Genomic DNA, 22,243 nt, shown 5'->3' on the forward strand with positions numbered 1-22,243 from the left:
TAATGGCAATGTGTGTGTGGCCGTTTCCTCTCTGCTAGGAAGGAGCGCCAGTCTATAATGGCTAGACAGATGGATTTAAATGCAAACTAGAGTCTAATGAACTGATTTTACAAAAAGTGTCTAATAGGAATTTCCACACACCCAGACAGCGCGCATGCACACACACACATCGATGGGTTGGCAAACAGCTCACACACCATTCATTATGCATTGTTCTATTTTTCTATCGTCAGATGCTTAATTGCACTAGAATGATGGTTCTGAAGGGCCCAAAGGGTCCGGGTTTTAAACGGGTACAGGTGAGATGATGACAAGGGAGGAGTGAGGGATGTGTAGAGGAGTGAGGGATGTGTAGAGGATAGAGGGATGAGCTGATAACACAGATGATGGATAGAGTGCTCTGGTTGCAGGTGGTGTATATGACACGAGTAGGGCCCAGAGTTTTTCTTGATCACGTGACCTGGACAGGAAGAACTCTGTCCCCTAGTTAAACACAGGACCCTGGTCTGATGGTAATGAATAACTCCTTGACCTAAACATGTCATGGATTTGGAGTATATGGGGCTGAACAGGTACTTTTGGATCGACCTACAAAATCAAGTCTGTTTGTGTTCATCTGTCTGTCGCTGACGGTGTGTGTCCATCTGGTTTTCCAGATGCTGGTGACCACCCCTGAGAAGTGGGACGTGGTGACCAGGAAGAGCGTTGGGGACGTGGCCCTGTCCCAGATTGTAAAGCTCCTCATCCTGGACGAGGTGCATCTGCTACACGAGGACAGAGGACCAGTTCTGGAGAGCCTGGTGGCCAGGACACTACGACAGGTTAGTACCTCTCTGTCTCAGCATAAGTCTCTTAAAAAATATAAATATATATTGGTAGCACTGGTGCTTCTAACTTTAAAAAGTTAGTAGCACAAAATAAAATGTAGGAACACCAGAAAAGCAGATTTTTAAATTGATTTCAGATAAAGCCTATATTGGGCATATATAAATTATATCTACTCCTGAAGCACATGCTGTGGCTAGAAACTATAACCCTTTAAAGACATTGTTTATTGTCAATTATTGTATATTTTTAACCTTACTTAAAAGGTAACCTATCCAACAATAACCTATTAAAAGCAGTTCTGTAACAATGAGGTTTGTGCAGGCCCAATACATTATCACTGCATATTGGCTATGCTTGATTTGACCTGCCAATGTTGTTCTTCTCAGATGATTTAAGTATTTCAAAACGTATAGTTTCTGATCACACCGGTAATAGATCAGTTGTTGTATTACTATCATCCAGCTGATGGTGAAACTCGAGTCACAAGCTCAAATACATGTTTCTCCTCTGACCAGTGAAAGTGAAATATTCCTTCATATAAAAATAAACACACTTTGCCAGTAATAACAATGCAAGCATTTCGATACGCTTTGCTACTCATTCATTGCAGCTGCTGTGCTGGTTGAAATGCGAGTGGAAGAAGGGAGAAGCTCATTTAATGGCGTATAAAAGTGTTCAATAAAAAGTGGTTACAGTGCTGAATAAAACTGTAAATGTGAACTCACTCATAAAAACAGCAGCTCATTGCTCTCTAGTCATGGTTTTAAAATCTCACAGTATCAATTTTGCTGGGCATCGACTGCAGACACGGTAATCTGAGCCATCCGATTGGCCAGCTGTAGGCCTATAGGTGCACTTGATTTGCTCTCTGGGCTGGCGAGTATGGCACTCGGAGGCAGCGGTACAGCGAAGCCTAATCATAACAATTATTCTGGGTGATCACATGTTTTTGCAGTCACACTGGTGCCCCCAAAATAAAATTCCAGGTCGTACAGCAAAAAGATTTTTGAGCATATGCAACCAAAATGGTCGCACTTTAGAGCCCTGGTCCCAGCCCTTATCCTACCCTGTCCCCCCCTTGTCCCATGTCACCACACCACCCACTCCGACAGGTCAGTCCCTCCCTCTATCATTACACTAGGGTCTCCTCACCATGGTGAACATTATGAACAAGGACATTCATATTAATATTAGTACAACACACAGTCTTCTCATTCAACCATATCAGGTTTCTGTCATTGTTAAACATTGTAAGGGTTTTGTCTTGTCTTTGTTTGTGGAGCTGTGTGTTTACCGCAGTCAGAGTCGGTGATTTAGCTTTAGTTAGCCTGTCTGTCTGTGGGCCGTGCTGTCTGTGCTTTGTGTTTCTGCGTCTGAGTGGGATGCCTGATTCCCTCTAATGATGATTGACAGCGTCCTGCGCAGGAATCAGCCCGGCCGTTTGGGATATTAGAGTGATTATGCAAATTCCGACAGTCTGGGAAATGGGAGCCATCGTTCCGGAGTGTCCCGCAACCGTGTACCATTGTGACGAGCTAGCGTCAGGTGTCAATCCCAGCCAGGGAGGAAATGAATAAATGGAGGGGGGTTAGAGAGATGCATGGTAGGAATTTTCACGGTCTCCTAGGTGACAAGGGATTGGAATGATTTTTTTTTTTCCATGGGCAGACACACACACATCAATATACCAATATGAATGTTAAAATATTGATGACAGATATAAAAGTTGGAGATGAAAGAGAGGAGTGTTGAGAACAAAATGGAGAAAGAGACCGATCAGAGAGGGGAGAGACTGAGAATGAAGGATACTGACAGGATATATGGCTGCTTTTTATTTATTTATTTATTTATTTTAGTGTGCTGTGACGTCGGGGACCTCTGGGTGGGTAAGGTTAACCGCCAGGTAATTGAAAAGCAGTCTGTACGTCTGACCGCTGTTGACTCCGTTCACAGCCTATTCATGTGCAGCTCTAGCTGCTATCACTGGAGAAGGGCTGAGGGAGCGTCCTGTGAGGCCACACCACACCCCTACCTAGAGACTGTCCTAGACTGCACACTGCAGCCTCTTTGTCTGTTTCTTCGCGTTTGTCTAGGGTGTTATAAACACTATAACTAGCGTTTGTCACGGAGCTATGGGCTGTTATGAAGGCATATAACACGTCTTATAATGCATTATGACTGTTCATTTGGCCTATACACAGGCAGGTACTTTAGAGGCAGTGTTTTTAGTTTTTTTTGCACATAAAATCCAAGATGGATCCAACCGTCCTGAGTAGCACAGCAGAAATGTCTTTCCTGTGTTTCTCCAGCCAGCGTTTGTAATTAAGGTGTTTGTGCCGTACTGGAGTCAACAGTCAACAGCACATTGGAAGGGTCAATCACCACCTTCCGGAAACACCTGAAACACCACGTCTTTAAGGAATACCTAGGATAGAATAAAGTAATCCTTCTAACCCCCCCCCCCCCCCTTAAAAGAGTTAGATGCACTATTGTAAAGTGGTTGTTCCACTGGATATCATAAGGTGAATGCACCAACTTGTAAGTCGCTCTGGATAAGAGCATCTGCTAAATGACTTAAATGTAAATGTAAGGTGTCTTTAAGACACTGTGAATTATTGATTGGCGCACAGTAAGCAAGATTGTCGCCTTTGGAAGTACAAAAAGGAGTCCACCTCATCAATAAAACATGACGAGGTAGAGAGGAAACAACACGAGTTCTCCGAAGGAGAAGGACAGGGTCTTTAGTTCTCTGGTTTCCAAGAAGAGACAAATCAGTCAGAGCACAGACAGCACTGCAGACACTGGGCTCTGTTGTAGAGCCTTCCAGGGAAGTCTGTGGGGGTCCAGTAACCCTAAAGCTGTGGGTTGTGGTTGCTCTACAAGTCTTCAGGTCTCAGCCACAGTCATAACCCACAAATCATATCTCATATATGATCATATCAATATTTTGGTTAACCATCGAAGTTGCGGTAACTTTGATCCAGAGCACACAGGAGTACATGGAACAACCAGACTTCAGAATGATATGTGCTTCAGTGAGACGGTGAGGAACGGTGATGGTGTGTATCTTTATTGAGAAATGACAAGCTTAGATGGACCTATAAACCATTGGAGAAACGCGCTTAGGCCACAGTAGAGAATATCTTATTCCTCCTCAACTGAACCCACAAATATAGACACATAAGAAACCGGAGTCTTTATGGTTCACTCTTTCTCCCTCCCAAAGATGTTCAGTAATTGCGTTTTTTTGTTTTTTTTTGGAAGTCGACATAATTAGCATCCATTCCTACCCACAATACACCAGGAGTTGAAGGACCCCAAACCCATTGCACAGATACCCCCAACCCTAACTACACACACGCACACACACATCCCTCCTGTCCAATTACCGCTACACCTGACAGGCTAGCCTAATTGTTAGTGTTTTCTGCTGGAGGAGCCACGGCTGGAGGAGCCACGGCTGGTGCTCCTGACACAGGAGGAAAAGGGTGCTTAAGTTCACATCTTTTAACCTCATGAATATGGAAATCTCTGCCTCTAAATTAAGTCGAGGCTCTAAAGGATGTTTTATTTTCCTCCTTTCTCTTTATGTAAATATAGGATGATCACTGAAGCAGTTATCACATGTGATGTTTTGCTTGTCAAAGTTTTGGTTTATTTAAATTTCTCCCGTCGTCGGGTAGACTCACCCCAGGCTTTATATTGCTCCGGAGATAAACATTTGGTTATTACCTGCATTTTAAAACCCGTTCATCACTGGAGGCATTAGTGTGGATGGCTCTTTGGTAAAGTGTCATAGATGCAGAAGTGTTGAATACTGTATAATGAACTATTGCTGGTCATGTAATGTGTTGGTATTGCTGAAACATTGAATAGACTATCTGGGACAAAGCTCAGGGAAAGCAGCCGCCCTCTAGAGCCCATTAACAGTGAGAGTAATGGAGAAATGGTGTGTGTAAGAAGCCCACTATCCACTCAACCAGGCTGACTGGAGCACTGTTCATGAACGTAATGTGTATCTACAGTATGGACCGCTTTGTACCACTGGGCTGACACAGTGCTGTGTGTTATGCTGATCCGGGCCAGGGCTATCGGCTGCCAGGGATTGGCTGGGCCCTATCTTGATAGTGGGTATAGACGGGTACTGCATCACATTAAAAGCCTTACCAATCTTCCCTGTCACACTCACCACAGGAGGCAAGGAGATAGGCCTCTCACGCATGCACTCACGCTCTCTCCCTCGCTGCTCTCTGTCTGCATCTATCTGTTCTCTCTCCCTCGCTGCTCTCTGTCTGCATCTATCTGTTCTCTTTCCCTCGCTGCTCTCTGTCTGCATCTATCTGTTCTCTCTCTCTCCCTCGCTGCTCTCTGTCTGCATCTATCTGTTCTCTCTCTCTCCCTCGCTGCTCTCTGTCTGCATCTATCTGTTCTCTCTCCCTCACTGCTCTCTGTCTGCATCTATCTGTTCTCTCTCCCTCGCTGCTCTCTGTCTGCATCTATCTGTTCTCTCTCCCTCGCTGCTCTGTCTGCATCTATCTGTTCTCTCTCCCTCGCTGCTCTCTGTCTGCATCTATCTGTTCTCTCTCCCTCGCTGCTCTCTGTCTGCATCTATCTGTTCTCTCTCCCTCGCTGCTCTCTGTCTGCATCTATCTGTTCTCTCTCCCTCGCTGCTCTCTGTCTGCATCTATCTGTTCTCTCTCCCTCGCTGCTCTGTCTGCATCTATCTGTTCTCTCTCCCTCGCTGCACTTCTCTCACTTCTTCCCTGTCGAGGAGACTGGTGTAGGGAAGCATCCAGGTTTGATCCAAATCACCAACCGAAATCACTTTGTTTCATGACTGGTGAAGTCCAGTCGGAGTGTGATGTCATTATTGTGGGACGTTGCTGTAAGATGTCCATTCAGAGTACGTCATCATGGTGTGACCTTGGTGTGGGTTTATTCCAGGTGGAGTCGACCCAGAGTATGATTCGTATCCTGGGTCTGTCGGCCACGCTGCCCAACTACCTGGACGTGGCCTCCTTCCTCCACGTCAACCCCTACATCGGACTCTTCTACTTCGACAGCCGCTTCAGACCCGTGCCCCTCGGACAGAGCTTCGTAGGCATCAAGACCACCAACAAGGTGACCACACACACACACACACACACACACACACACACACACACACACACACACACACTGCTAACACGCATCAAGCTGACCATACTGCCAGAACTCATGTGTCTTTAGCAGGGCCAGGAGTTTTGTTTTACCACGTTCTTCTGAATCATTTGACCTGGTCAAACATAGGGGAAAGGGGATACCTAGTGAGTTGCACAACTGAATGCATTCAACTGAAATGTGTTTTCTTCATTTAACCCAACCCCTCTGAATCAGAGAGGTGGGTGGGGCTGCCTTAATCGATGTACATGTCATCGGTGCCCGGATAGCAGTTGTTGTTGGGAGTTAACTGCCTTGCTCAAGGGCAGAATGGCAGGTTCGATTCGAACCAGTGACCTTTCGTTTACTGGGCCAATGCTCTTAAACGGTTCTAACACAGCTAATATGTGTTTCTCTCAGATCCAGCAGCTTCATGATATGGAGGAGGTTTGCTATGATAAGGTTCTGGAGCAGATCAGAAATGGACATCAGGTAAGGCTCTCTGTACTGTACTGTGTGTGTTAGTCTGTCTCCCTCTCCAGCCCCCCGCTTTACTCCACCAGACTCACTCCCCCAGCTTTACTCCACCAGACTCACTCCCCCAGCTTTACTCCACCAGACTCACTCCCCCAGCTTTACTCCACCAGACTCACTCCCCCAGCTTTACTCCACCAGACTCACTCCCCCAGCTTTACTCCACCAGACTCACTCCCCCAGCTTTACTCCACCAGACTCACTCCCCCCGCTTTACTCCACCAGACTCACTCCCCCAGCTTTACTCCACCAGACTCACTCCACCAGACTCACTCCACCAGACTCACTCCCCCAGCTTTACTCCACCAGACTCACTCCCCCAGCTTTACTCCACCAGACTCACTCCCCCAGCTTTACTCCACCAGACTCACTCCCCCAGCTTTACTCCACCAGACTCACTCCCCCAGCTTCCAGAGTTGTGGATTCATTCGTTTCCACTCAGCCCCATCTGCACTGTGTGTTGAGTTCCCAGTCCAGCCTGCTGGTTCTGTCTGTATCCCCTTAACATACACACACACACCTATGCGCACAGCACGTACACACACTTAGGCACACCACGAGCGCGCACACACACGTGTGTGTGTGTACACATTGTTTCAATCAAATACACAGTGCACAAGTAAATGAATCTACAGACAGTTTGCCTGCAGTCAATAAATGTTTTTAAAAGGATCTGAAATACTGTACCAGGTTCTGGTATCTGAATTGGAGAATGTGGTTTGTGTATAATTTATTATGTGTGGTTTGTGTTTTCAGTCTCACAGTAGGTGAGTCTAGATGTGATGTCATCTTTCTGTCTGTGGGTCACAGCCCTGAAGCCAAAACTCTCCAATAGGGAGCATCTGTCTAGGCTCCATATTAAATTGTCAGAAATGGCTGTGACATATATTAATTTCATCTGGGAGGGTGATAGATGGAATTGTCTGGATGAAGCCCCCTGGCCCTCCTGTGCTGGGGTTTCAGCCCGGCAGACGGAACTTTAATAAGCTCTCAAACCAGCGGTTACCGTGGACGCTTCCCTCCTCACAGCTCTGCACTGATAAAACAGCTTCAATAAATAACAGTTTGCTGCAGTGGTCTATGGGCCCACAGCGAGGGGATGGAAGAGACGCCAGGCTACGCTGCTCAATCTGTGCTAACCCCTGTTTAGTATAGGTAACCCTGCAGAAAAAGAGGTTTAACTTTAGGCTAATTAATAGAATAGACTGTTTAATGATATCACATTGACAAATCGTGTGCGTGCGTGCACGTGTGTGTGATGTACAGCACCACATTAAGAGAATGTTTCACTTCATCAGGCGTTGCTGCCGCAAGTCATTTCCAAACCCCAGACATTCTGTAATTTCTTATGTCACTGTGCTGAGGAGATGAAACTATCCAGCTAGGCCCTGCTGCTGCTGCCTTCAACATGGCTGAATGGTGACACATTAGACTTGAAGAGAAAGAAGAGAAGTTTCAAGCTGACATTTCAAAATGTTTGAGCTTGTAATGCATCATAATGCATCATGTAAAATGTGCTACAACATATACAGCACAGCTTTGGTGACTCCTGTCTCACACACTCATTTGACTGCTGCTATTGGACAAACTATACTTACTGGAATATACATTTGAATCCCCCTTCCGAAGATCTATTTCTCTCTGTGTGTGTGGTGTATCCAGTGAATGTTTGGTAGTGACGTAGTGGTAAAAAATATTAGGTGGGTAAACTGATCGGCGGGTGCAGTGACATTTTCTGAGACGCATTATGATACATTACATTATGATACATTACATTACGATACATTACGATACATTATGATACATTACGTTACATTATGATACATTACATTATGATACATTACATTACGATACATTATGATACATTACGTTACATTACGTTACATTACGTTACATTACGTTACATTATGATACATTACATTAGGATACATTACATTAGGATACATTACATTAGGATACATTACATTAGGATACATTTCATTAGGATACATTACATTAGGAGAAATTACATTAGGAGACACTACATTATGATACAGTACATTATGATACATTACATTATGAAACATTATGTTACATTATGATACATTACTTTATGATACATTACATTAGGATACATGACATTAGGATACATGACATTATGATACATGACATTATGATACATTACATTGCATTAGGATACATTACATTATGATACACTACATTACATTATGATACATTACATGATAGATTAGGATACATTACCTTATGATACATTACATTAGGATACATTACATTAGGTTACATTATATTATGATACACTACATTAGGATACATTACATTAGGATACATTACATTAGGATACATTACATTAGGATACATGACATTACATTATGATACATTACATTATGATACACTACATTATGATACACTACATTAGGATACATTACAGTATGATACATTACATTAGGAGACACTACATTATGATACATTACATTATGATACATTACATTAGGATACATTACATTAGGATACATTTTATTATGATACATTACATTAGGATACATTACATTAGGATACATTACGATACATTAGGTTACATTACGTTATGATACATTACATTAGGATACATTACATTAGGATACATTACATTATTATTATTATTTATTTATTTTTATCCGTTATTTTACCAGGTAAGTTGACTGAGAACACGTTCTCATTTGCAGCAACGACCTGGGGAATAGTTACAGGGGAGAGGAGGGGGATGAATGAGCCAATTGTAAACTGGGGATTATTAGGTGACCGTGATGGTTGAGGGCCAGATTGGGAATTTAGCCAGGACACCGGGGTTAACACCCCTACTCTTACGATAAGTGCCATGGGATCTTTAATGACCTCAGAGAGTCAGGACACCCGTTTAACGTCCCATCCGAAAGACGGCACCCTACACAGAGCAGTGTCCCCAATCACTGCCCTGGGGCATTGGGATCTTTGTTTAGACCAGATGAAAGAGTGCCTCCTACTGGCCCTCCAACACCACTTCCAGCAGCATCTGGTCTCCCATCCAGGGCCTGACCAGAACCAACCCTGCTTAGCTTCAGAAGCAAGCCAGCAGTGGTATGCAGGGTGGTATGCTGCTGGCAATTGGATACATTACATTACATTATGATACATTACATTAGGATACATTACATTATGATACATTACGATACATTACATTACGATACATTACATTACGATACATTACATTATGATACATTACATTATGATACATGACATTATACATTACATTAGGATACATTACATTATAATACATTACATTATGATACATTATGATACATTACATGATACATTAGGATACATTACATTAGGATACATTACATTATGACACATTACATTAGGATACATTACATTAGGATACATTACATTAGGATACATTACATTACATTAGGATACATTACATTAGGATGCATTACATAACATTATGATACATTACATTATGATACATTACATTATGATACGTTACATTATGATACGTTACATTAGGATACATTGCATTAGGATACATTACATTAGGATACACTACATTACATGATGATACATTACATTAGGATACATTACATTAGGATATATTACATTACATTATGATACATTACATGATAGATTAGGATACATTACATTAGGATACATTACCTTACATTAGGATACATTACATTAGGATACATTACATTAGGATACATTGCATTAGGATACATTGCATTAGGATACATTACATTACATTATGAAACATTACATTATGATACTTTACATTATGATACATTACATTATGATACATTACATTAGGATACACTACATTAGGATACATAACATTACATTAGGATACATTACATTATGATACATTACATTCGGATACATTACATTATGATACATTACATTATGATACATTAGGATACATTACATTAGGATACATTACATTACATTATGATACATTACATTAGGATACATTACATTACATTATGATACATTCCATTACATTAGGATACATTACATTAGGATACATTACATTATGATACATTCCATTACATTAGGATACATTACATTAGGATACATTACATTAGGATACAGTATGATACATTACATGATACATTATGATACATTACATTATGATACATTACATTAGGATACATTACATTAGGATACATTACATTAGGAGACACTACATTAGGATACATTACATTATGATACATTACATTCGGATACATTACATTACATTATGATACATTACATTATGATACATTACGTTATGATACATTACATTATGATACATTACATTATGATACATTACATTATGATACATTACGTTATGATACATTACGTTATGTTACATTACGTTATGTTACATTACATTACATTATGATACATTACATTATGATACATTACATTATGATACATTACATTAGGATACATTACGTTATGATACATTACATTACGTTATGATACATTACATTAGGATACATTACATTATGATACATTACATTATGATACATTACATTAGGATACATTACATTAGGATACATGACATTACATTATGATACATTACATTAGGATACACTACATTAGGATACATGACATTACATTATGATACATTACATTAGGATACATTACATTAGGATACATTACGTTAGGATACATTACGTTATGATACATTACATTAGGATACATGACATTACATTATGATACATTACATTATGATACATTACATTATGATACATTACATTATGATACATGACATTATGATACATTACATTACATTATGAAACATTACATTAGGATACACTACATTAGTATACATTACATTACATTATGATACATTACATTAGGATACATTACATTATGATACGTTACATTATGATACATTACGTTATGATACATTACATTATGATACATTACATTACATTATGATACATTACGTTATGATACATTACAATATGATACATTACAATATGATACATTACATTATGATACATTACATTACATTATGATACATTACATTATGATACGTTACATTATGATACATTACGTTATGATACATTCCATTATGAAACATTACATTACATTAGGATACATTACATTATGATACATGACATTACATTATGATCCATTACATAACATTATGATACATTACATTAGGATACATTACATTAGGATACATTACATTAGGATACATTACATTAGGATACATTACATTAGGATACATTACATTAGGATACATTACGTTATGATACATTACAATATGATACATTACGTTATGTTACATTACATTACATTATGATACATTACATTATGATACATTACATTATGATACATTACATTAGGATACATTACGTTATGATACATTACGTTATGATACATTACATTACGTTATGATACATTACATTAGGATACATTACATTATGATACATTACATTATGATACATTACATTATGATACATTACATTAGGATACATTACATTACATTATGATACATTACATTAGGATACACTACATTAGGATACATGACATTACATTATGATACATTACATTAGGATACATTACATTAGGATACATTACGTTAGGATACATTACGTTATGATACATTACATTAGGATACATGACATTACATTATGATACATTACATTATGATACATTACATTATGATACATTACATTATGATACATGACATTATGATACATTACATTACATTATGAAACATTACATTAGGATACACTACATTAGTATACATTACATTACATTATGATACATTACATTAGGATACATTACATTATGATACGTTACGTTATGATACATTACATTATGATACATTACATTACATTATGATACATTACGTTATGATACATTACAATATGATACATTACATTATGATACATTACATTACATTATGATACACTACATTAGGATACATTACATTATGATACATTCCATTATGAAACATTACATTACATTAGGATACATTACATTATGATACATGACATTACATTATGATCCATTACATAACATTATGATACATTACATTATGATACATTACATTATGATACATTACATTAGGATACATTACATTAGGATACATTACATTAGGATACATTACATTAGGATACATTACATTAGGATACATTACGTTATGATACATTACAATATGATACATTACATTATGATACATTACATTACATTATGATACAGTGACAGAGGAGGGATGACACTTCTGAGCTCTGCACCAGAACAGGAATCAATGGTGGCACATGATCTGTTATGAGGCTCCCTCTGTGACTGGTACAAAGACAGAGGAAGGAAACACACCCTTCAGGCCTGTAATCACAGACACACACACACACTCACACATGGATATTAACATGCTATCTCTCATCTCCTCTCCCACTGTCTCTCATATTCTCTCTCCCTCCCTCACTCCTCTCTCTAGTCCCTTTATAGTGTCCTTAAAAGACAAGGGGGAAGTAGGTAGGGAGGGAGGGAAGAAAGGAGGGAAGAAAGGAGGGAGGGAGGGAGGGAGGTAGAGAGAGTCCTTTGCCTCCATCTCATAACTGTCTTGTATTTCTATTATTGATTGTTTTGTCTGTGGTATTGACTGTTTTACAAGGGCAGGCTGAGTGTAATAGGAAAATGACAGCCCTTCTCTGTCCTTTTAACAAAAGATTAAAATGGCACCGTGACCTTCTTCTGTTCTGATACAGTACAGCAGGAGAGAAGTATCTACAGTCACAATGGATCTTTAGTGTGGCAAGGAACAGCACTGTACAGTAGTGCTATTAGATGAAAGAGGAATGTTGTAGCGAACAGTATGGGCTGACCTCTACCTCTATTTCTGTGTGTTTTGACCTTTGACCCCAGACTGACCTGTGTCTGTATTCTCTGCGTCTTCCAGGTGATGGTGTTTGTCTATGCTCAAGACTGACTTCTCTCCGTCCTCTGTGTTTTTCCCTTTGACCCAGACTGACCCGTGTCTCTGTTCTCTGTGTGACCCAGGTGATGGTGTTTGTCCATGCTCGTAATGCCACGGTGAGGACATCCATGGGGCTGATCGAGATGGCTAAGAACCGTGGAGAGTCTTCCTTCTTCCAGCCAGACCATGGACCGGACTACGGCCAGTGTGAGAAATCAGTAAGGAACATACGTTGGTAACTACTGGTTAGGAGTAGACCTGGGTTAGGAGTAGACCTGGGTTAGGAGTAAATCAAATATATTTATATAGCCCTTCTTAAATCAGCTGATATCTCAAAGTGCTGTACAGAAACCCAGCCTAAAACCCCAAACGGCAAGCAATGCAGGTGTAGAAGCACGGTGGCTAGGAAAAACTCCCTAGAAAGGCCAAAACCTAGGAAGAAACCTAGAGAGGAACCAGGCTATGAGGGGTGGCCAGTCCTCTTCTGGCTGTGCCGGGTGGAGATTATAACAGAACATGGCCAAATGACCAGCATGGTCAAATAATAATAATCACAGTAGTTGTCGAGGGTGCAGCAAGTCAGCACCTCCAGGAGTAAATGTCAGTTCGCTTTTCATAGGCGATCATTAAGAGTATCTCTACCGCTCCTGCTGTCTCTAGAGAGTTGAAAACAACAGGTCTGGGACAGGTAGCACGTCCGGTGAACAGGTCAGGGTTCAGTAGTGGTCCTAAAACGGAACCTTGTAGTGGTCCTAAGCCAGAACTTGTCCGTGTAGACCAATTTGGGTTTCCAATCTCTCCAAAATAATGTGGTGATCGATGGTATCAAAGGCAGCACTAAGGTCTAGGAGCACGAGGACAGATGCAGAGCCTCAGTCTGACGCCATTAAAAGGTAATTTACCACCTTCACAAGTGCAGTCTCAGTGCTATGATGGGGTCTAAAACCAGACTGAAGCATTTCGTATACATTGTTTGTCTTCAGGAAGATTCGATATAGGCCGATTTTAGTTTTTTATATTTTCTGGGTCGAGGTTTGGCTTTTTCAAGAGAGGCTTTATTACTGCCACTTTTAGTGAGTTTGGTACACATCCGGTAACTACTGGTTAGGAGTAGACGTGGGTTAGGAGTAACTACTGGTTAAGAGTAACTACTGGTTAAGAGTAACTACTGTAACTACTGGTTAGGAGTAGACATGGGTCAGGAGTAACTACTGGCTAGGAGTAACTACTGGTTAGGAGTAACTACTGGTTAGGAGTAACGACTGGTTAGGGGTAACGACTGGTTAGGAGTAACGACTGGTTAGGGGTAACGACTGGTTAGGAGTAACGACTGGTTAGGAGTAACGACTGGTTAGGAGTAACGACTGGTTAGGAGTAGACCTGGGTTAGGAGTAGACCTGGGTTAGGAGTAGACCTGGGTTAAGAGTAGACCTGGGTTAAGAGTAACTACTGGTTAAGAGTAACTCCTGGTTAGGAGTAACTACTGGTTAAGAGTAACTACTGGTTAAAAGTAGACCTGGGTTAGGACGAACTACTGGTTAGGACGTACTACTGGTTAGGACGTACTACTGGTTAGGACGAACGACTGGTTAGGACTAACTACTGGTTAGGAGTGGAACTGGGTTAGGAGTAACTACTGGTTAGGAGTAACTACTGGTTAGGAGTAACTACTGGTTAGGAGTAACTACTGGTTAGGAGTGGAACTAGGTTAGGAGTAACTACTGGTTAGGAGTAACTACGGGTTAGGAGTAGACCTGGGTTAGGAGTAACTACGGGTTAGGAGTAGACCTGGGTTAGGAGTAACTACGGGTTAGGAGTAGACCTGGGTTAGGAGTAGACCTGGGTTAGGAGTAGACCTGGGTTAGGAGTAGACCTGGGTTAGGAGTAACTACTGGTTAGGAGTAACTACTGGTTAGGAGTAACTACTGGTTAGGAGTAGACGTGAGATATTGTTGGCTACAGGGATTGTCAGGACCATCTGAGTCTTTATATGGAGCACAGGTACAGTGTGCCAAGGTTAAGAAGCTTACATGAGTTCACGTTAGATAAAGGTGAATCTACATTACTATACCTGGACACACACACTAATCACTATTCTTCTAGACAGTGCACCAAAGCTGTAGACTGTTACTCCTACCCCTATCTATCGTGATAGTGTTTGAGTGGACTAAAGTTACTGTTTCTGGAGACTCCAGTCTACTGGAGTGTGTACCACAGTTACTGTAACTGTAGACTCCAGTCTACTGGAGAGGGTAGACTCCAGTCTACTGGAGAGGGTACTAAAGTTACTGTAACTGTAGACTCCAGTCTACTGGAGAGGGTACTAAAGTTACTGTAACTGTAGACTCCAGTCTACTGGAGAGGGTACTAAAGTTACTGTAACTGTAGACTCCAGTCTACTGGAGTGTGTACTAAAATTACTGTAACTGTAGACTCCAGTCTACTGGAGAGGGTACTAAAGTTACTGTAACTGTAGACTCCAGTCTACTGGAGTGTGTACTAAAATTACTGTAACTGTAGACTCCAGTCTACTGGAGAGGGTACTAAAGTTACTGTAACTGTAGACTCCAGTCTACTGGAGAGGGTACTAAAGTTACTGTAACTGTAGACTCCAGTCTACTGGAGAGGGTACTAAAGTTACTGTAACTGTAGACTCCAGTCTACTGGAGAGGGTACTAAAGTTACTGTAACTGTAGACTCCAGTCTACTGGAGAGGGTACTAAAGTTACTGTAACTGTAGACTCCAGTCTACTGGAGAGTGTATTAGAGGTCGACTGATTATGATTTTTTATCACCGATTATTGGAGGACCAAAAACCGGTCGATACCGATTAATCGGCCAATTTTTATATATATATATATTTGTAATAATGACAATTACAATAATACAAATATATTTAGTTTCAAATAAATAAAGAAACATGTTCAATTTGGTTTACATAATGCAAAAAACAAGTGTTGGAGAAGAAAGTAAAAGTGCAATATGTGCCATGTAAAAAAGTGAACACTTAAGTTCCTTGCTCAGAACATGAGAACATATGACAGCTGGTGGTTCCTTTTAACATCAGTCTTCAATATTCCCAGTTAAGAAGTTTTAGGTTGTAGTTATTATAGGAATTATAGGACTATTTCTCTATACCATTTGTATTTCATATACCTTTGACTATTGGTTGTTCTTATAGGCACTATAGTATTGCCAGCCTAATCTCGGGAGTTGATAGGCTTGAAGTCATGAACAGCGCTGTGCTCAAGCATTGTGAAGAGCTGCTGGCAAACGCAGGAAAGTGCTGTTTGAATGAATGCTTACGAGCCTGTTGCTGCCTACCACCGCTCAGTCAGACTGCTCTATCAAATATCAAATCATAGACTTAATTATAATATAATAAACACACAGAAATACAAGCCTTAGGTCATTAATATTGTCAAATCCGGAAACTATCATTTCGAAATCAAAATGTTTATTCTTTCAGTGAAATACGGAACCGTTCCGTATTTTATCGAACGGGTGTCATCCATAAGTCTAAATATTGCTGTTACATTGCACAACCTTCAATGTTATGTCATAATTATGTACAATTCTGGCAAATTAATTACGGTCTTTGTTAGGAAGAAATGGTCTTCACACAGTTCGCAAGGAGCCAGGCGGCGCAAACTGCTGTATATACCCGGACTTTGCTTGCACAGAACGCAAAAGAAGTGACACAATTTGCCTAGTTAATATTGCCTGCTAACATGAATTTTTTTTAACTAAATACGCAGGTTTTTAAAAAATATACACAATATATATATTTTTTTAAATTATACACACCGCATTGATTATTTGCAACGCAGGACAAGCTAGATAAACTAGTAATATCATCAACCATGTGTAGTTAACTAGTGATTATGTTAAGATTGTTGTTTATAAGATAAGTTTAATGCTAGCTAGCAACTTACCTTGGCTCCTTGCTGCACTCGTGTAACAGGTGGTCAGCCTGCCACGCAGTCTCCTCATGGAGTGCAATGTATTCGGCCATAATCGGCATCCAAAAATGCCGATTACCGATTGTTATGAAAACATAAAATCAGCCCTAATTAATCGGCCATTCCGTTTAATCGGTCGACCTCTTGTGTGTACTGAAGTTACTGTAACTATGGACTCCAGTCTACTGGAGTCTGTACTAAAGTTACGGTAACTATGGACTCCAGTCTACTGGAGTGTCTACTAAAGTTACTGTAACTGTAGACTCCAGTCTACTGGAGTGTGCACTAAAGTTACTGTAACTGTAGACTCCAGTCTACTGGAGTGTGTACTAAAGTTACTGTAACTGTAGACTCCAGTCTACTGGAGTGTGTACTACAGTTACTATGTGTACTGTAAAGTGGCTGTGCGCTCCTGGGCTGGCTCTCCTCTTTGGCTCAGGCTACAGACAAACACCGTTATTTATGAGCATTCATTTATGAGATTTAAAGGAGAGGAAAGTGAGAGAAATTGAGGTCAGGCACCTCTTTAGAGTGGGTTCCTGGGGGGAGAGCTGTAAACAAAGAGGAAGGATGTGTGTGAGAGTTAGAGAGGCCCACTCTGCCCCCGTAGATACCATGAACAAACTTTACAGCACTCAGATACAGGCCAATTAACAGGCCAGGGAAGTGGAGCTCTGTCACTCGGTGTGTGTTGTCTAAGTGTTTTATCTACTGGGTGTTTGACTGCCTTCTACTTATGCTGTGAATGAGAACAGCACAGGTGTTGAATGTGCTTGAGGAGGACAGTACTGATATTTAACCTGTAGACCATGGAGTAGAGTTCTGGTTGAAGATGAAGACCGAGGCAAGCAGACAGACCGGCAGGCAGACAGACCTACAGATGTAGACAGACAGTCAGTGGTGTGTAGCCATAAAATGTGAAATTAGCATGCTATAGTAATTTAATAGGATCTCTGTGTGTGTAGCTTGGCCCATGCTCTCACACACACACACACACACACACACACACACACACACACACACACACACACACACACACACACACAGACACAGACACAGACCAGTGTCAGGGTTGGCCTGCAGCTCCCTCAGTGATTTCTGAAAGTCACTCTGCTCCTCTCCACCTCACACCACTACTGTACCACTGGGGCTACGGCATGGACCGCATTCTCACTGTGCGTGTCTTTTTGTGTGTGCGTGCATGTGTTGTGCGCACACACACTCTTAATTAATAGTGTGTGTGCACGGAGAGTACACAGGGGTGTATCTGCAGCAGTCCTCACTGGACGACGGTTAGTCAGACTGTATGTCTCTCCGTATTTAAATCTCCCCCAGCAGAGAGAGAGAGCAGTACAGCAACATGAGGCAGAGTGATAAATCTACTAACCTTTCCTTTATTCCTCGGGGCCGGCCCATGATTGATGTGCCTCTAATCTTCCCTCCTATTTATATGGGGAAATGTATAAATATACAAATCATATCACTTTTCACGCTTTGTAAAACCACAAATACGCATGAGAGATTATGTAGTGGGTTGAAAATGGTGCCTCGTGGCCTGGTTTGACAGAATGGATATGAATTAGTTGAAGATAGTGTGTGTGTATGCCTGGGAATATACATACACTGCTCAAAAAAATAAAGGGAACACTTAAACAACACAATGTAACTCCAAGTCAATCACACTTCTGTGAAATCAAACTGTCCACTTAGGAAGCAACACTGATTGACAATAGATTTCACATGCTGTTGTGCAAATGGAATAGACAAAAGGTGGAAATTATAGGCAATTAGCAAGACACCCCCAATAAAGGAGTGATTCTGCAGGTGGTGACCACAGACCACTTCTCAGTTCCTTGCTTCCTGGCTGATGTTTTGGTCACTTTTGAATGCTGGCGGTGCTCTCACTCTAGTGGTAGCATGAGACGGAGTCTACAACCCACACAAGTGGCTCAGGTAGTGCAGCTCATCCAGGATGGCACATCAATGCGAGCTGTGGCAAGAAGGTTTGCTGTGTCTGTCAGCGTAGTGTCCAGAGCATGGAGGCACTACCAGGAGACAGGCCAGTACATCAGGAGACGTGGAGGAGGCCGTAGGAGGGCAACAACCCAGCAGCAGGACCGCTACCTCCGCCTTTGTGCAAGGAGGAGTACTGCCAGAGCCCTGCAAAATGACCTCCAGCAGGCCACAAATGTGCATGTGTCTCCTCAAACGGTCAGAAACAGACTCCATGAGGGTGGTATGAGGGCCCGACGTCCCCAGGTGGGGGTTGTGCTTACAGCATATGATTAAAGCTGGTTGTTCCATGGTTTATACAGCATATGATTGAAGCTGGTTGTTCCATGGTTTATACAGCATATGATTGAAGCTGGTTGTTCCATGATTTATACAGCATATGATTAAAGCTGGTTGTTCCATGGTTTATACAGTATATGATTAAAGCTGGTTGTTCCATGGTTTATACAGCATATGATTAAAGCTGGTTGTTCCATGGTTTATACAGCATATGATTAAAGCTGGTTGTTCCATGGTTTATACAGTATATGATTAAAGCTGGTTGTTCCATGGTTTATACAGCATATGATGAAAGCTGGTTGTTCCATGGTTAATACAGCATATGATTAAAGCTGGTTGTTCCATGGTTTATACAGTATATGATTGAAGCTGGTTGTTCCATGGTTTATACAGCATATGATTAAAGCTGGTTGTTCCATGGTTTATACAGTATATGATTAAAGCTGGTTGTTCCATGGTTTATACAGTATATGATTAAAGCTGGTTGTTCCATGGTTTATACAGTATATGATTAAAGCTGGTTGTTCCATGGTTTATACAGTATATGATTAAAGCTGGTTGTTCCATGGTTTATACAGTATATGATTAAAGCTGGTTGTTCCATGGTTTATACAGTATATGATTAAAGCTGGTTGTTCCATGGTTTATACAGTATATGATTAAAGCTGGTTGTTCCATGGTTTATACAGTATATGATTAAAGCTGGTTGTTCCATGGTTTATACAGCATATGATTAAAGCTGGTTGTTCCATGGTTTATACAGCATATGATTAAAGCTGGTTGTTCCATGGTTTATACAGTATATGATTAAAGCTGGTTGTTCCATGGTTTATACAGTATATGATTAAAGCTGGTTGTTCCATGGTTTATACAGTATATGATTAAAGCTATGCGTAATAAAGGGATTGCATATAGATGTACTTATGCTATGTCAACAAACGCTATAGTCATCTAATTGTTAGTAAAGTATTTACAAATGCCTTATTAAGACATTAATAAGCAGAACATCAAATGAAGTGTTAGCGAAGGACCTCCAGAGTAGTAGTTGAGCTCTCTCCTCCATTGTCCTGCTATCCTCGTGTCTGTCTCTTCGTCCGTCCACCTGTCAGTCTTGTATCAGTGGGGGAGGGAGCACGAGGCTGATTCCACTCTAAGCCCACACAGAGATAATGCATGACTTATTTGTGCTGGAAAATTGGCCCACATTAATATTTATAGGTGTTTTTTAATCTCCCGTATGCATATGTAGTGGAGCATACAGCACCTCTAAGGTCAGTTATATAATTTGCCATTATTTATCCTACCTTTTTTAAAAGTCAAAAGTGATTCCAGTATATTTTCTCTCTCATAATGTTCATTAATTGACTCGGGGGTTGAAGAGGCTGTCAATCTATCTTAGATATCTTAATGCAGCCATTAGAATAAAGAGTGCTGCTGGAATAATGGTTATTTATTGAGCTAGTTCATTATGTCTATGCAAATCATGTCTATCAGAGTGAAAGAGTCAAAGTTTCTCATTAAGTGGAACATTTGAATGGTCAGACCATTTGTTGGCCTGTCCATACTACTTTTGAAAAGGGTTCTCTCGCATGTGTGTGTGTGTGGTGTCAGTGTACGAGTGCATGGTGAGTATGCCTGTGTGAGAACTCCTCCCACACTGAGGAGCCCACTAGCTTGTCCTCTCCAGTTTGATGGGTCCTCTCTGTGAGATGGATCCTCTCTGTCACAGCGACCCAGCACAGTGGCTCAGCTGTGGGGATGAAGAGCCACCTAGTGGCCAGGTTAGGGTACAGCAGGACAGCTCTCCGCACCTCTTTTGGGATGAGTCCCAAATGGCACCCTATTCCCTATATAGTGTATTACTTTTGAACCCAGTGAACCCAGATTGAGCCGTTTTAGAGCCATGGCCATGAGTCCATCGTGGCTTTAGAGCCATCTGTTCTAGTCAGTGAAGTGGTGTCTATGGCATGTACACCAGTATGTATGGTGTAGGTCTATTGTATGGTGCTGAGAGCCAGTTTGAGTCAGTATAGCTGTAGACTGGGTGGTTTACTGCTTGTTTTAGTTTGAGATGTTGACTTGTATTGAAGGCCAGCCTCATTTTAGTGGAGAGGTGCTGAGAGGTGCTGATGATCTAGTGTAGACTGCAGACAGGAAAGAGGCATTACGATGGATGGATGCCCATTGATGTGGATGAAAGGATGATGACTCTGTCTCTCTCCTTCTCTCTTATCCACCCCTCTCTTCCTCTCCCCCTCATCTTGTTTTTATCTCTCACTCTCTCTGGACTCTAGGGGTGTGTGTGGTGGTGGTGGAGTGTATCTTTCATCTTCTGCACTGTACTGTATCTTTGATGGGGTTTCATGTCCTGTTGCGTTGACAGGGTGTCTGTCGGAGGGAAGCGTTTTGCTCTGTAGACGTTCAGACGCGGCGGAGACGCTAGGCCACCTGGGACTCCACGCCGCCCGCCTGCCGATACACAGGACCGCAACGCGCTCATTAATGTCTATATTTGCTTTCGCTTGGGGCTATTTTTACACCGCCGATGATCTTATGA

The 22,243-nt window shown here is 41.1% G+C and overlaps 1 protein-coding gene across 3 annotated transcripts in view; it reads left to right on the plus strand.

Annotated features, from left to right (window-relative positions):
• Positions 1-22,243, plus strand: part of ascc3 (activating signal cointegrator 1 complex subunit 3) — a 144,474-nt gene that overhangs the window by 56,820 nt on the left and 65,411 nt on the right. For all 3 annotated transcript variants that reach the window (XM_071396978.1, XM_071396980.1, XM_071396979.1), the window contains exons 12-15: positions 657-821; positions 5,773-5,949; positions 6,388-6,459; positions 13,516-13,650. In XM_071396978.1, the coding sequence (XP_071253079.1) occupies positions 657-821; positions 5,773-5,949; positions 6,388-6,459; positions 13,516-13,650 (549 nt within the window). The remainder of the gene's footprint in view (positions 1-656; positions 822-5,772; positions 5,950-6,387; positions 6,460-13,515; positions 13,651-22,243) is intronic.

This window comes from Salvelinus alpinus, chromosome 4, assembly GCF_045679555.1.
Source record: "Salvelinus alpinus chromosome 4, SLU_Salpinus.1, whole genome shotgun sequence".
Lineage (NCBI taxonomy): Eukaryota > Metazoa > Chordata > Actinopteri > Salmoniformes > Salmonidae > Salvelinus > Salvelinus alpinus.